The 13,604-nt window shown below is 40.3% G+C and overlaps 1 protein-coding gene across 2 annotated transcripts; it reads left to right on the forward strand.

Moving 5' to 3' along the window:
• The first annotated feature begins 1,348 nt into the window (after positions 1–1,348).
• ddhd1a (DDHD domain containing 1a) lies at positions 1,349–12,514 on the forward strand. 2 transcript variants are annotated; one of them, XM_077731533.1, is made up of 14 exons: positions 1,349–2,336; positions 3,657–3,836; positions 4,636–4,737; positions 7,087–7,215; positions 7,340–7,487; positions 8,165–8,274; positions 8,359–8,465; positions 8,556–8,818; positions 9,057–9,132; positions 9,206–9,355; positions 9,444–9,508; positions 9,622–9,794; positions 9,890–10,090; positions 10,296–12,514. In XM_077731533.1, the coding sequence occupies exons 1-14, from the start codon at positions 1,676–1,678 to the stop codon at positions 10,481–10,483; spliced, it is 2,553 nt and encodes an 850-aa protein (XP_077587659.1). In that variant the 5' UTR covers positions 1,349–1,675; the 3' UTR covers positions 10,484–12,514. The 2 variants fall into 2 exon arrangements, with proteins under 2 accessions (XP_077587659.1, XP_077587660.1); XM_077731534.1 differs by lacking the exon at positions 4,636–4,737 and having other exon boundaries at positions 1,350–2,336.
• The last annotated feature ends 1,090 nt before the right edge of the window (positions 12,515–13,604 follow it).

Here is a 13,604-nt window from a genome sequence, read left to right on the forward strand (position 1 = left end):
GGACCCATAGTGATTATCGGTCATCAAATTGGGTCAAACTATGGCCTTTTTTTTTCCTTTCGGAACTGCAACGAACAAAATCGGAGGATATATGTCGAGACGCTTGGTTGCGTTTTTAACTGCTGTCTATTGGAGTGGAGACATCAAGCACATTCCAAGAGTCCCAGGGCCCAATTACGGGCAGATGAAGGGCAAGTTGTCTTTGTCTAAGAACAAAGGCAACAAGTGACAAGAGTGCTCTTTAAAGGGAGAGCTCTATAAGGACAGCAAAGGAGAGGTGGGGGGTAGAGGTGAGCAGCTGGTTATAAATATCTCTTGGCTCACTTACTGGAAGGAAAATGGGCACTTTGTTGCTCATCCACTCATGCAGGTGCTTGCAAAACATGACTAACCGCAAACGTTTTGCAAAAAAAAGGAAATGTTTTCCAACCATTCCAATGCCCAAAGGTTCAACTCATTTGGAATAATCCAATTGCAAACTTCCATGAAATACTACAAAACATCTGTAACATTCTCATCCCAGTTTATATTGAAATTTTGAGAAAATCATTGTATATTCTACCATTTATTCAAACCAGTCCAATGTCAACTGTTATAAAAGTCCCACAAATGTCACCCTCACTCATAATAACACATTTTCCACACAAATCTAGTCATGCATTTATGTAACAGCAATGCTTTAGAATAGTAAATAGTTTTTTTGTTAGTTTTTTAACAGGTGCATAAATGTGTGGGGAGAATCCTCAACCTGTTTGAACATGTTTTACAGTACAATTATTGTTACCTGGAACTAGTTTAGTCGTTTAGATGGAAGAAGCAGGGGAAAAACAGGATCTTTGTTATCACAGAAGTTACACATTTATGAGATTGGATGTTATAACATTGACATCTACTGGCCTAGCATTCTCATTACAAAATGTTCTTTTTTAAATTAAAAATCTGGGATTTATTTGAGCCTTTACTCCATCATCATGTCATGACAACTGTTTCAAAATCACACACTCAAAATAAAGAATACCTTACACCAGTGGCAATAATTTGATAGCAAACATGCACATTTAGGATTGCTGGGATGCTTGCATATTGTGCAAGTGCTTTCTCAGGGCCAAAATGTGTCTGTTTATCCCTCAAATAACAACATGAGCCCCTCTCAGAGTACTCCACTTGTTTTATGCTTGTTCTGTATTTATCATCGTTCAAACGCTTTGTCGGCACCTAGTGGAGAAACATTTTACTGCATGTTTTCCCCGCATTCGTCACCATTGATTAGTCTCTTTCGCCATCTGGCGAACGGAAGGTGACGTTGGAGGTTCAGACCGTTTCGACGTGCGCGCTCCCGAGTCAATGCGTCAGCTGTCAAATCGTGCACGCGCTCGATCGGCTGCACTCACTACTATGGACAACACTACAGCAAATATCACTACCACTGGTATTGCTTTCGGATCCCGCAATAGAAACTCCGTCATTTAATTTCAAAGTAACATGATCGCCGAGTGGCCGGCAAGAGGACTCCTTCCTCGGGGGAAAGTGCTTAAAAATCGGGCTTGATCTCAAATAGAACCGTATAAAAGAAGACTCGCAATAAGCTAGCCTCGGACTTGTACCGGCTTCGTTAGCTGCGGCTATTTCGTTAGCCACGTAGCCGGAGTAGTGATGCGAAGTGTCTCAAATAGTTATGGACAATTATGACTTAACATCCGTGAAATCGAAGCAATGTACGCCGGAAGGAGTGACGACGGCTAATAACAACAATCAAAAGTGGCACTCTGCAAGGAGCGATGGATGTGAGGGCTGTCACGACTTGAGCCCCGCGGACGAAGCTGTGCTACCCGGGATGTCGTCCGTCCAGCCCGGACTAGATGCGCTGGATGTCCGGCTCCTGGAGGACCTCGCATGCCCGCCATCGGGCGACGTTAACGGCGATGGTCCGCTGTTCGAGAGGCGGAAGCGATCGCGATCCAACAGCTCCAGGCACCACTTTGGGGATGTGGTGGCCGAGCTGGGTCCCGAGGAGGTGCGATGGTACTATAAAGAGGACAAGAAAACGTGGAAGCCCTTCGTGGGACACGATTCCCTTAACATCGAGCTCATGTATCGCAAATGCGGCGAGTTGAAGTCCACTGCGGCGAGCCCCAGCAAGGTGGAAGACCAGGGCGTCAATGGAGAAGTGTCCATGGAGACCCCGACCGTTGGCGTCGTCGGGGATCAGGCGCCTTTGGACACTGATATCAGAGATCCTGACAGCATTTACGTCCAAGTGGAGCCAGTATGTGTGCGGGGGGGACTCTATGAGGTGGACGTTATAGAACGGGGATGCTACCCTGTTTACTGGAAGCGTAAGTATCCCTTTACCCGTGCATATTGTTTGTTATTGGCATTTTTTAGGGTTCCATCGTTTCTGGTGCATTAGATAGTAACACAGGTAGGTAAATCTATATAAGTATATAGTATTATGTCAAATTATCTGAACCACTTTATCCTCATTAGGGTCGCGGGGGGTGCTGGAGCCTATGCCAGCTGTCTCCAGGCCAGAGGCGGGGGACACCCTGAATCAGTGACCAGCTGATTGCAGGGCACAAGGAGAAGGACAACCATTTACAGTCACACACATACCTAGGGGCACTTTAGAGTCTCCAAAACAGCCTACTGTGCATGTTTTTGGACTGTGGGAGGAAACTGGAGTACCCAGAGAAAACCCACACAGTCCCAAGGAGAACATGCAAACTTCACACAGGTGGACCGACCTGGATTTGAACCCAGGACACCAGAACTGTGAGGCCAAAGCGCTAACCACTCTTATCAACTTTCAAGATGTTTTTTATTCATTTATTTATTACACATTTATGAACTTTGAATGCACAAAGAAAATAGGTTTATGAGTCCATATCTTGAAGTTGGATAAAAAGATACATGTGAATAAACAGTGTAGGCACATGACTGCATTGTATTTTAGTTGTTGGGGGAAGGCACAAGGAAGTGGTCAAATGACAGTATTATTGTATATTACGTAAATGTAGTATTTTCAACAAGGAATGGATTTCACAAAATTGATTCAATAAGTCATTGTACTACTGTCTTCTTTAAGGTATTTAGTAGAAGATATTCATCAAGAGAGCAGATGTAGTGGCAAACCCACCTTGGTATTATCTAATCTGGCCTGCACACATTTTCTTAGGCTTCTCTACAGCCCATCTTGTTATGACTTGCGCGGTATCTATCCGGTTTGTGCTTGTCCAGTTCATCCACCCCATTGTTCTCCTTGTGAAGATAGGTGATGAATGCAGATTTGGGTCATTTAAAGATCCTTTGGTACATGAGTATCATTAATCCCATCCTTGTCATAAATCACCGCAGCAGTAGACTGACTCATGTGTAAGACTAATCACAGCTGACCCAACTGTAATTGCCACTGAGAATCGTCCCTGCTGGATATATCTGATTAAAATTACAACCTTTTCCGGTGAAGGCGTGACAACCAATTTTCACATGTGGTTCAGACAACCAAATAAGTGCTAAAGATAAACAGTCTGATTCTACATCGAAATGCTAAAGGCTTCTGAAGATAATAAATTGATCCCCAAGTACTAGTTTATCTCAATCATCTAATGACATGAACTTTTTGAGATATTTTTCTTTTCTTTTTCTTTTTTTTGCAGAGCAAGACCATATTCCAGTGCTGCGAGGCCAGTGGTTCATCTACGGCACATGGTTACCTTTAGAGGAAGATGAGAGTGACCTCATCGAAAGTGAGCACCTTGGCCACTTTCGTGGGCAGCAAAAGCAGGATCCATTCGACGCCAGCGAGATGGTTGTGAAGACCGTCGACAGTAAAGACGGTGAGCCATTACGCTATGAAGAAAAGGCTAAACTCATGTCTAGCGACCCCAGTAGACTTACATATTCTTTTCTAAAATTTCAAATACTGATATGTGACCTCACAGTTAGTGTTTCGGGTAGATTTGTGGAATTCATCAACTCTTTCATGGCTTTTAGAGCAAAATCATTTACACCAGGCGTCTTAGATCCTGTGCAATCAGCAAGTCTGTCTTTCTGCCTCCTCGTCAGCCTTTTCACTTCGGCGGAGGAAGACGACGCTGACACTTATAAAAATCTACCAGCCAACTTTACATGGGAATCAATGATATAGTCGCGCCTGGTATTCCAAACTTGCTGATTGGTCTACAAAATGCTGGGTTAGGCCTTTTTAAAATATCAAAACCAGATAGTATCTCCTTGCAATTTAAGTAGAGCTAATAGAACAGGTTGAATGCAGTTCTACCAAGTATGACATTACTTATTTATGTTATTGCATCTCTACGCCTCGAGACCAAGATCCTAACTCATTTTATTAAACTAGGAACTTTCATAATAATGAATTTAAAAAAATCAACTGTTCATTATACTTTTGAATTCATAGATTAATTGGATTTAATTTTTTAAAACTGATTGGGTCCTATCCATTTGAACCTGAAATATGATGCTATGTATGTATTATTCTAAGGTCTACATTCACTACCCCGGTCACTTTGAATTTCTGTCATACCCCTGGTCGTAATCTGATAGCAACGCCACTCAACAGCATTGACCGGGGTAGGCAGTGTGTGTGGTCGTCACTCACTATCTCTTGGTTGTTAGTCCTCTCCCACCTGCCCCCTTTCTACCTTCCCTTTCTGTTCAAATGGAGCGGATATCAGACGACCGCTAGAGCGACATGTCACAAGCGAAAACGCTGCCAAGGTACTGTAAACAAAAAATTAGGAAAAGACCAATTTTCCTCTGTCTTTTCACCTCAAACCTACTAGATTCTCTCCACTCTAGTCCCGTAGACCCTTGAACCTTATGGGACTACATTCCCTTTAATTACACTGGATCTAGTATTTAGATCTAGACCTAGGATCAGTTGTCCATTGTGGCTTTATCTTGGACTAGTTGTTAGTACTTCCCCTTTTGTGCTGTGACCTCTGGTTTGATCTTGCTGTTATTTCTATCACTTTCCTTGGTTTGATAGTGAATAAACCATGGCAATACTTAGTAACTCAAGTCTACATGACATGCACTAATATGATTACATAGAAAATATGTTATAAATTCATGTAGCTCACATGATTGCTAAAAAAAAACACCTGCTGTCACATGCCTGCATGGTAGTTTTATATTTGATCGCTTTAAGTACATACTTTCAGAAAACCTGACATCTATCAGACACAATTTACATACTATTTGATGAAGAATAATGAAGCATTTTCTCCAAATGACAAATTGAGCTATACCTGGTTTTAGCTGTCAACTTACATCACAGCTATAATAAACTTCTCTCACAGCTCCCCTTCTAAAAGGAATGAACAAAGTACTTGGTTGTGATCCAAATACACGGGAGGAATGGAACAGAGTCGCCTTTGTGACTGTATTGTTCAGCCTCGTAGTGGCCTACTTCTGGAGAGACTGACCTTAAATGATGAGAGGTCTCTGGGTTATTTTCTCCCATTGGAGTAATTCTTTCGTATTCTTTAATTGTACCAATGTGGGTTTGAATCCTGGGTAATGCACATATATGTCCATTGTAAAGCTCTTGTTCTATTCCTTAGCACAGTTAGGTGGAATTTAAAATGAGAATTTGAGACTTCAGAGATTAGCAGACTGGAGTCTACTTCCACTTTCCCAAAGAACTTCTTCTAATTTGTGGTCCTGCAAAATGACAAATGGGATGTGAACTTTTATGTTGCTGGCTGAATGTGAGACTTTGTCCAACAACTGTTGCGTTTCTAATTCTAATGCCTTCTCTCATACTAACTTTTAGCTGTTTATGCATTAGAGACAAATTTAGATGTTTTAATTTTCTCCATTCTTTTTACAATACAACATTAAGTGAACTGTTAAATAGAAAGTGCAAAACTTTCGATCAAAACTTCTGTTTGCTAATTACCAACTCATGCATGTCAAATTAGTATTTGAATAACATAATTTCCATTAAAATTGTGGCTTCTCTGAGGGCTGTAAATTTTCCTCAAGACTCACAAATGAGTGTAGACTTGGAAAACTCAATTTTCAGTATTTTCTTTTATGAGTGCAACACTTATCATGGAAAAATTGGAAAGAGCTGCTAAATCATTCCTGAGTCTTAAGATGGTCACGTTAGAGTGCTGGTGTGTTAATTGCTATGTGGTTTCTTCTTTTGCTGGTGAAAACTATACTAAATTGTGTATCTTGGCAAGAAAACAAATGCACATCACTGCATGGTTTCTTCTCTTTCTGGTGAAAACTACACTAAATGGTGTTTCTTGGCAAGAAAAAAAAACTGGCCATCACTACATCTGACTATATTCATCCTCCTCACTTTATAACAATTTCGTCTATTGTACTGGTCACACTCTCTGAATGGTCTGAATTGGATGTAGGCATGCTTGGTTGTACTCAAACTTATTTTTTTGCTACCATTATGATGGTAGCCAACAAACCCATTGATTGTTTAAAGACATGATAAATCAAATTGTAGATTATGCCCATCCTATGCCCAAGTTAGTTTCAAAATACATTCAAAGTACATTCAAGTTGACTTTTGCTTATTGGCAAATTGTTAGTTGTCGTTAGAAATACTGCATTGTCCCTCAAGCCCTTCAACTTGCTTTAAGGCCTTCATTTCTCAAATTGGTTCTGTCATTGTACAAGGCAACCACTGGACCGCTGCCAAAGTCCTCCATCAATCTCATTTATGTGATCTCTCTGCTGCAATACACAACATCCAAAGGGCGTATTGTGCAGGGAGAATCGACCAGTTTCATCTTTCCTGTTAGTGTAGATCTCACTTGCTCTTCTCCATCCATTACAAGCACCTAAACATTAAAATAAAATCCTTGTGTGAATGGACACGAAAGCAAGAAGTGACTGTCTTGATCCATCCTTCCTTGCAAATGCAGATCACTACCCCAGACTGCATTTGACAAAACCTAAACCTTCCAATACCTCCGCAACTCTTTGGATTTGACTACCCTTGTTGTATTTACCCTTTCCTGTGTATAGAAAAAACAATAACTAATTTTCTCAACATGTTTTGCTTCACTCTGCTCTCTCCTTGACCCGATCCTGCAGCCATCCACAGCCTAAAACTGAGTAGGACGCATGTGGACTGGCACAGTGTGGATGAAGTCTACCTCTACAGTGACGCTACCACGTCCAAAATCGCTCGCACAGTGACACAGAAACTGGGCTTCTCCAAAGGTCTGTCTGGAATATGCTTTATTTTTGTAGTATTATGTATTTAAACCCCACCCTGAAATCCTTCCTATTATAAAGGAAACATGTGAAACCACGCCCCTAATGCTAGTATTGCATTCTCTCCCAGCGTCTAGTAGTGGAACCCGGCTGCACCGCGGCTACGTAGAAGAAGCATCCCCGGAAGACAGACCACCACAGACCACTCATATTGTCTTTGTGGTGCACGGAATCGGGCAGAAGATGGATGAGGGACGCATTATCAAAAACACGGGAATGTGAGTTTTATTCCTCTTTTACAGTGCTCTAAACTTACACATTTATTCATTTTTTTTACAGTTATCAGTGGTTAAATAATTAAATGTCAGATGGAAGAACTCGATCTGGGTATATTGAGGCTGTTGCAGAATCTGAACCATGTCATATTGCTGGAATAGTGGTGCTAAATTTCACACATAGACAAGATGCCACACATGTAATAAGAGTAAGGATTCTAGTATTAGGGTGCGAATGTTCTGCTTTGTCTAATTCTGATTGACAGGCATCAGATGTAAAAAGCGCAAATAGGCATTTGGCTTTTCAATATAACCTCTGTGTCAAAATGAACTCCCAAGATTTAATTTTAGAATTTTTCAGTTATGTAATACCACTGAAGCCTGAAATTGTTTAAATCAAAACCCCTAAAAAAAGTTCCTTTCTAAAACCAATGTGTGCCTCTGCGTCAAAAAGATAGCGAGGTTGTCGTTTGAGGCTTAGCCCAGCTAAGCAAGTAAAGTAGACCAAGTCAAGCCATGTTGCGATTTAAGCCTTAGTAGCGGCTACATCGGGATTATGGTCCACAAACACCTTTTACAGCCAAGAAGAAACGTCCATATGTAGCGTCAAACCTCTTCCTGTTGTTCTCATACTGTCAAACCTCCAAAATACAACACAATCTGTTATGTGTCAACCACAGGTTGAGGGAAGGTGTGAGGAAGATGGAGGAGAAGCACTTTTCGGAGCACAATGATGAGCATGTGGAGTTCCTTCCTGTAGAGTGGCGCTCCAAACTGGCACTGGACGGAGGTTTGCAACAAAATTGTGCATTTTGGGGGTAATATTTACGTTGATTTTGCCTTATTTAATGCTTGGTGGGATGTCTCTGTATAGATACAGTAGACTCCATTACACCAGACAAATTGAGAGGCCTGAGGGACCTTCTCAACAGCAGTGCCATGGACATCATGTACTACAATAGTCCACTGTATCGTGATGAGGTAAGTGCCAGGCACTGGCCTATAGACACTTTTCATACATTTTACTTATGTGATAGGACTCAATTAAGTCATGTTTTTTTTTCTATATAGATTACTAAAGGACTGACACAGGAGCTGAACAGACTGTACACCCTGTTCTGTTCACGGAACCCTGAATTTGAGGAGAAGGGAGGGAAAGTGTCCATCGTGTCGCACTCACTGGGCTGCGTGATTACGTATGACATTATGACGGGCTGGGACCCCGTACGATTCTGCCTTCAAGAGCACAACGCCGTGGAAGAGGAGCTGCATTTACACTGGACATCGTACGAGGAGAGGCATTTGCTGGAGCAATTGCGCCACACCCGGACCAGGTAAAAAATAATGATGAGTGTAAGGCTGTAAGTATATATAACTATTGTAATTATAGTCGGGCATTGGACTCGTGAGCAAATTTAGCATATTATCAAGAACCCAGCATTTACTTTATTAAAAGTACAAATCTATTACTTGTAAATGCAAATAAATGGAATATTTTGAAATCATATTATTATTTGACATCAAAAGTACTGTTAAAATGTATAACAAATCTAATTTATCTCTGTTTTACAGATTAAGAGAGCTAGAGAATCAACTTTTAACACTGGAAGCCTCTAAACCATCTGCGCCTCCCCCATTAAAATTTAAGGTTTGGCCACTTCAATGGTGATTCACCCAAAATGAATTTAAAATGACTACTCTTTTTCCTTTTCTTATTTTAGGTGGAAAACTTCTTTTGCATGGGTTCTCCTCTGGCCGTGTTCTTGGCACTGAGGGGCATCCGTCCTGGAACCAGTTGCCATCAGGACCACATCCTCCCCACGTCCATCTGCAGCCGCCTTTTCAACGTCTTCCACCCAACAGACCCTGTGGTCAGTTGCCCTAAATATTTGTAGAAATGTCATAACTTAGTTCCACTGTTGGTTATTAACATCTTTTTTTTCTGCTCCTCCTTTAAAGGCCTACAGATTGGAGCCCCTCATCCTGAAACACTACAACAACGTTGCCCCAGTGCAGATACATTGGTAAGCCTTTTGTTACAAGAATTTCTACCAAGTTCTCATTGTTTAGTACATGTGACTACAATCTTCAGTCTTCAAATGTCCCTAAACATGGGGGAATGTATTTTGGTTTGCAGGTGTAGTGCCACTAACCCGGCACCTTATGACGAGGTACGGCCCACTTTCCTCAACCTGGCTAAAGAGCCAACATCCGACACAGAGAGCATCCCTAGTCCCAGTACTTCTCCTGTCCTGCCCCGAAGACACTACGGAGAGTCCATCACAAACCTTGGCAAGGCCAGCATCCTGGGTAAAATCGTATTAGCGCCGTATTATTCCATGCTGTCCTGCAAAGGAACCACCAAGGCTTAGTTTTCTCCTCTTTTTCTTTTTTTTCTACTCTAGGAGCGGCAAGTATTGGGAAAGGCATCGGAGGGATCCTCTTCTCACGCTTTTCGCGTTCCAACAGCCAACCCTCGGTCTCTTTGGGACTAGAGGGTGGGTCCAGTACTGAAGAAGATGAGCAGCAAAAGCGCACCGAGAGCCAGTCGGCTTATGGCTTGTCTACCATGGCTCGGCCCACTTCACCCACTGTAGATGTATCATGTAAGTTTTGAGCATCCAATGCATTAAATTGGTCCATGGTTATTTATTAATTTGCAAATTTTAGGGTGACATGTATGATACAAAGCCAAATTTTGTGTTTAGAGTCAATGACCCACATGAAAAAAACTTTTTCCTCATTTTAGAAATACTATTCAACCCAACAAAAAATAATTTGGCTAATATGTGTGTTTGTCTTTTTCCCCAGTGGAGCTTGAACGTCGCATTGACTTTGAGCTGCGCGAGGGCCTGGTGGAAAGTCGCTACTGGTCAGCCGTAACGTCGCATACGGGCTACTGGTGCTCACATGACATAGCACTCTTCCTGCTCACTTTCATTTATGAGCACAGGAAGACCAGCTCTGACCCTGAAGAGGACACCGCTGAACCTGACTGAACGAGCGGCTCCTTCTCAGCCCTTTTTGTCGTTTCTTAGATTCATATTTTTTATGCACACAGATATTTTTCCTATGATCCAGTTGAGTGGACTAATGAGATGGCTTTGATTAGTTTCATTCCAGTTAGAAGCTGACTGGAGGGATTTTGACTCCTGCATCCCATTCCTTCCCCTTTTCCTCCTCCCTTTTTTTGACTTTTTTGATTGGCTGGCCTTTGTGATCCATTTACATAGACAAACGGAAACAGTTGTTGGGGGACTTTTGTATCTTGAAAGTGACTTTTGCTCCCACTCCTACCAAGTGTCATACTTTATAGTAAAATTAACTACCAACTTAAAGAAATTACAGTAAAAAAGGCCAGCCTCTAATTTCACAACAGTGGAACTTTCAAAGTGAAACATTACTTTCCATTTTTTTTCACCACAGAAAATCATTTAAAATTGACTTCCCATTTATATCAGGAGATACTTAATTACCCATTTGTGATTGAACACATTGGCAAATACTATACTGTTTAAAAAAGTAATTCTAATAAAATATTTAAATTTATTAAAACCGTTTTTCTTACCCGTTAGCTGTCAAATTGTATCATACGGCATTTAGTTGATTTGCGTTCTGTAACATGACATTAATCACTCAAATTATTTTAAAATGCTATGATGTAGACAAACTATGAGGTAAATTATTCTTCATAATTTAATCAATTACATTAAAACACTTAAAAATGTTCGAGATTTAGGCTTAACTTCTATCTGGTCAAATATTAGAATGTAACAGAGATGTTTTCACAAAATAATGGAGAATAGGATCCCCTAAAGTGTAAACAGTGTATACAATAAAGCTTTGTGGGAATATCAAACCTGAATTCCCCTCTTTTTCTATTTTTATTCTGAAACATTAATGAAAAAGTCCACTTTAGAGGTTCCACTGTATATAAGCATATTGTTAGTATACTTAATCCGACCTGAAACAATAGCCATTATAATGACAGCACATGCCTGTCTGCAGCCATTGTGGCACAATTACCTGGTGGAATGCATTGGTTTACCTTTAAAAACAAGCCAAAGCTTTTTTTTGGATGGAACGTAGAATTTTTCACTGTTTGCAAACATGACATTTCTGCCAATCAAGGCTGCCTCAGAGTCATAAAGGGATGTTTGATTAAGATGCAACCTTTGTGTTTAATCAATCAATCTTCGCTGGCTTGTTCTGTTCATATGCAATGACAACGAACTCCACATCCTTGTAATTTAGCTTTGCATGGCTCCTTCTCATTTGAGGTCCCATTTCACGAGCAGTTGGACTTCATTTGAAGGACCTCTTGTGACTATTTTGCCTCCCATTTTTCATTTGTTGTTTCATGGGCTGAATTTTAAACATTTCCAAAAATCTGTTTTTGACGAACCCTTTGAGTAATTAGTCTCAAATTTCTACTTCAAGTTAAAACTATAGATTCAGTGTCACTGGGAGAAAGACTATCTTTGTGAAGGGCCTCAGAAAATGTCCAAAATGACTGTAAAATTGCCATTCTAAATCAAAACTGTATCTTTTCGCAAGTTTTTTTTGCCAACTCCTTAGAACTTGTCCACCAAATTTCATATAAGAGAAACTTGATTGAAGGCCAAATTTCCCAAGTCTGTGTTAAAAGGAAAGCATTTTTTTGTGCTGCTTGAGCACAATCAAGGGCTGATTGACTATTGTTTATTAGTGTCATAAATAATAATTGTATGTGTTCTGTTGACTAAAACCCACACTGCCTTTCTTGGTGTTTAATCAAAGCACACCAGTCTAATTTATATTTTCTACTAACAGCGACACACTAAACTAGACACTCCCTATTATTTTCACTGTCAAGAAATAGTTGTCGTTGGATGGGCTTGAAAGAAAGTTGTGATGAATTGTGATTTATGAACCTTCCCCCCTTAGTGCAATAACTGAAATGACTGTAAATGGATCTAACCTCCATTAAAAGCACTGTTACTATTTATTCCCTGTCATTAAAGGGCATTCCTTATTTTGGAATACAACCATTCATCTCCTTTCATTTGCTATTTTGAATGATAACTACATGACTCCCATCTTTCCATTGTCAAATCTTCCTTGCCTCCATCCCTCTCTCCTACTTTCTTTTAATGTGAAAGTCTGATTATTTGAAGACAAAGCATACGTTTGTGTGCTAAACATTCCATCCAAGGCACGATGAGGACAACAAAGAGGTTTTTTGTGTCTGTGAAACATCTGCCTGATTCTAAGGGTTCCTGCAATTCTGCTCTGAGCCACAAGACGTCAGTAAAGTATCGTTAAAGAAGATGAACAATGGCTCCTATTGAACCATCTGCTAACAGGATGCTTCCCCTGCTGTTTCCATTTATGGCCCCTTGCTCACTCACGTGAATTGTTGGAGAGCCAGTGTTTTTTTTTTCTTTTAACATTCAGAACTAGCTATATTTAACCATTTGATGCCCAACATATGCGCACCCCCATCTAATGCACAACCTGGGTAAAAAATGAGCCCCATTCTATTGTTATGAAAGTCCATCTTGGATGAGTTTTTCATCCATCAGTCAATCTTCTAAATTGCATTTACTTTATGATTGGATGTGTCAAGTATTCTTTAAGTGGCTTGTTTGAATGATTGCTGATCAGGAGTTAGTTTTCTTTTCATACATTAGGAGAAAACAATGTTTTTATTTTACAATAGAAGGTTTACATGTGTCAAACATGAGATAGAAGCGCTTATATGTGTTTTCATGCAAAATAATGACATACGAATGTATAATGTTTTTTTTTTATTCATAGGGGATGATTGCATGATGATGAGATTAGGTTTACTAGTCTGGATTATCACTTTGAACTATAATAGTCAGAATACGGATTTTTACTAGTAGATTTTAAGCATAATTATATGAAATTGTGGTGCTTTTTATCAAGGCAGTGTTTTAAAAGAAAAATCTTAAATGCCAAGCCTTCCTTCCGTTCTGTATCTTCTATAATTATTACTTTTTATCATTATTCCTCTTTCTGATGTTTTCCAACCCTTCTCCATCCTTCATCCGCCCTTCTCCCTTCCTATCATCATCTTAAATATAGTATAATAGGTAGAGAGAGAGAGGAAAAGTG

The sequence above is a fragment of the Stigmatopora nigra genome, chromosome 13 (genome assembly GCF_051989575.1).
Source record: "Stigmatopora nigra isolate UIUO_SnigA chromosome 13, RoL_Snig_1.1, whole genome shotgun sequence".
Taxonomy (NCBI): Eukaryota; Metazoa; Chordata; class Actinopteri; order Syngnathiformes; family Syngnathidae; genus Stigmatopora; species Stigmatopora nigra.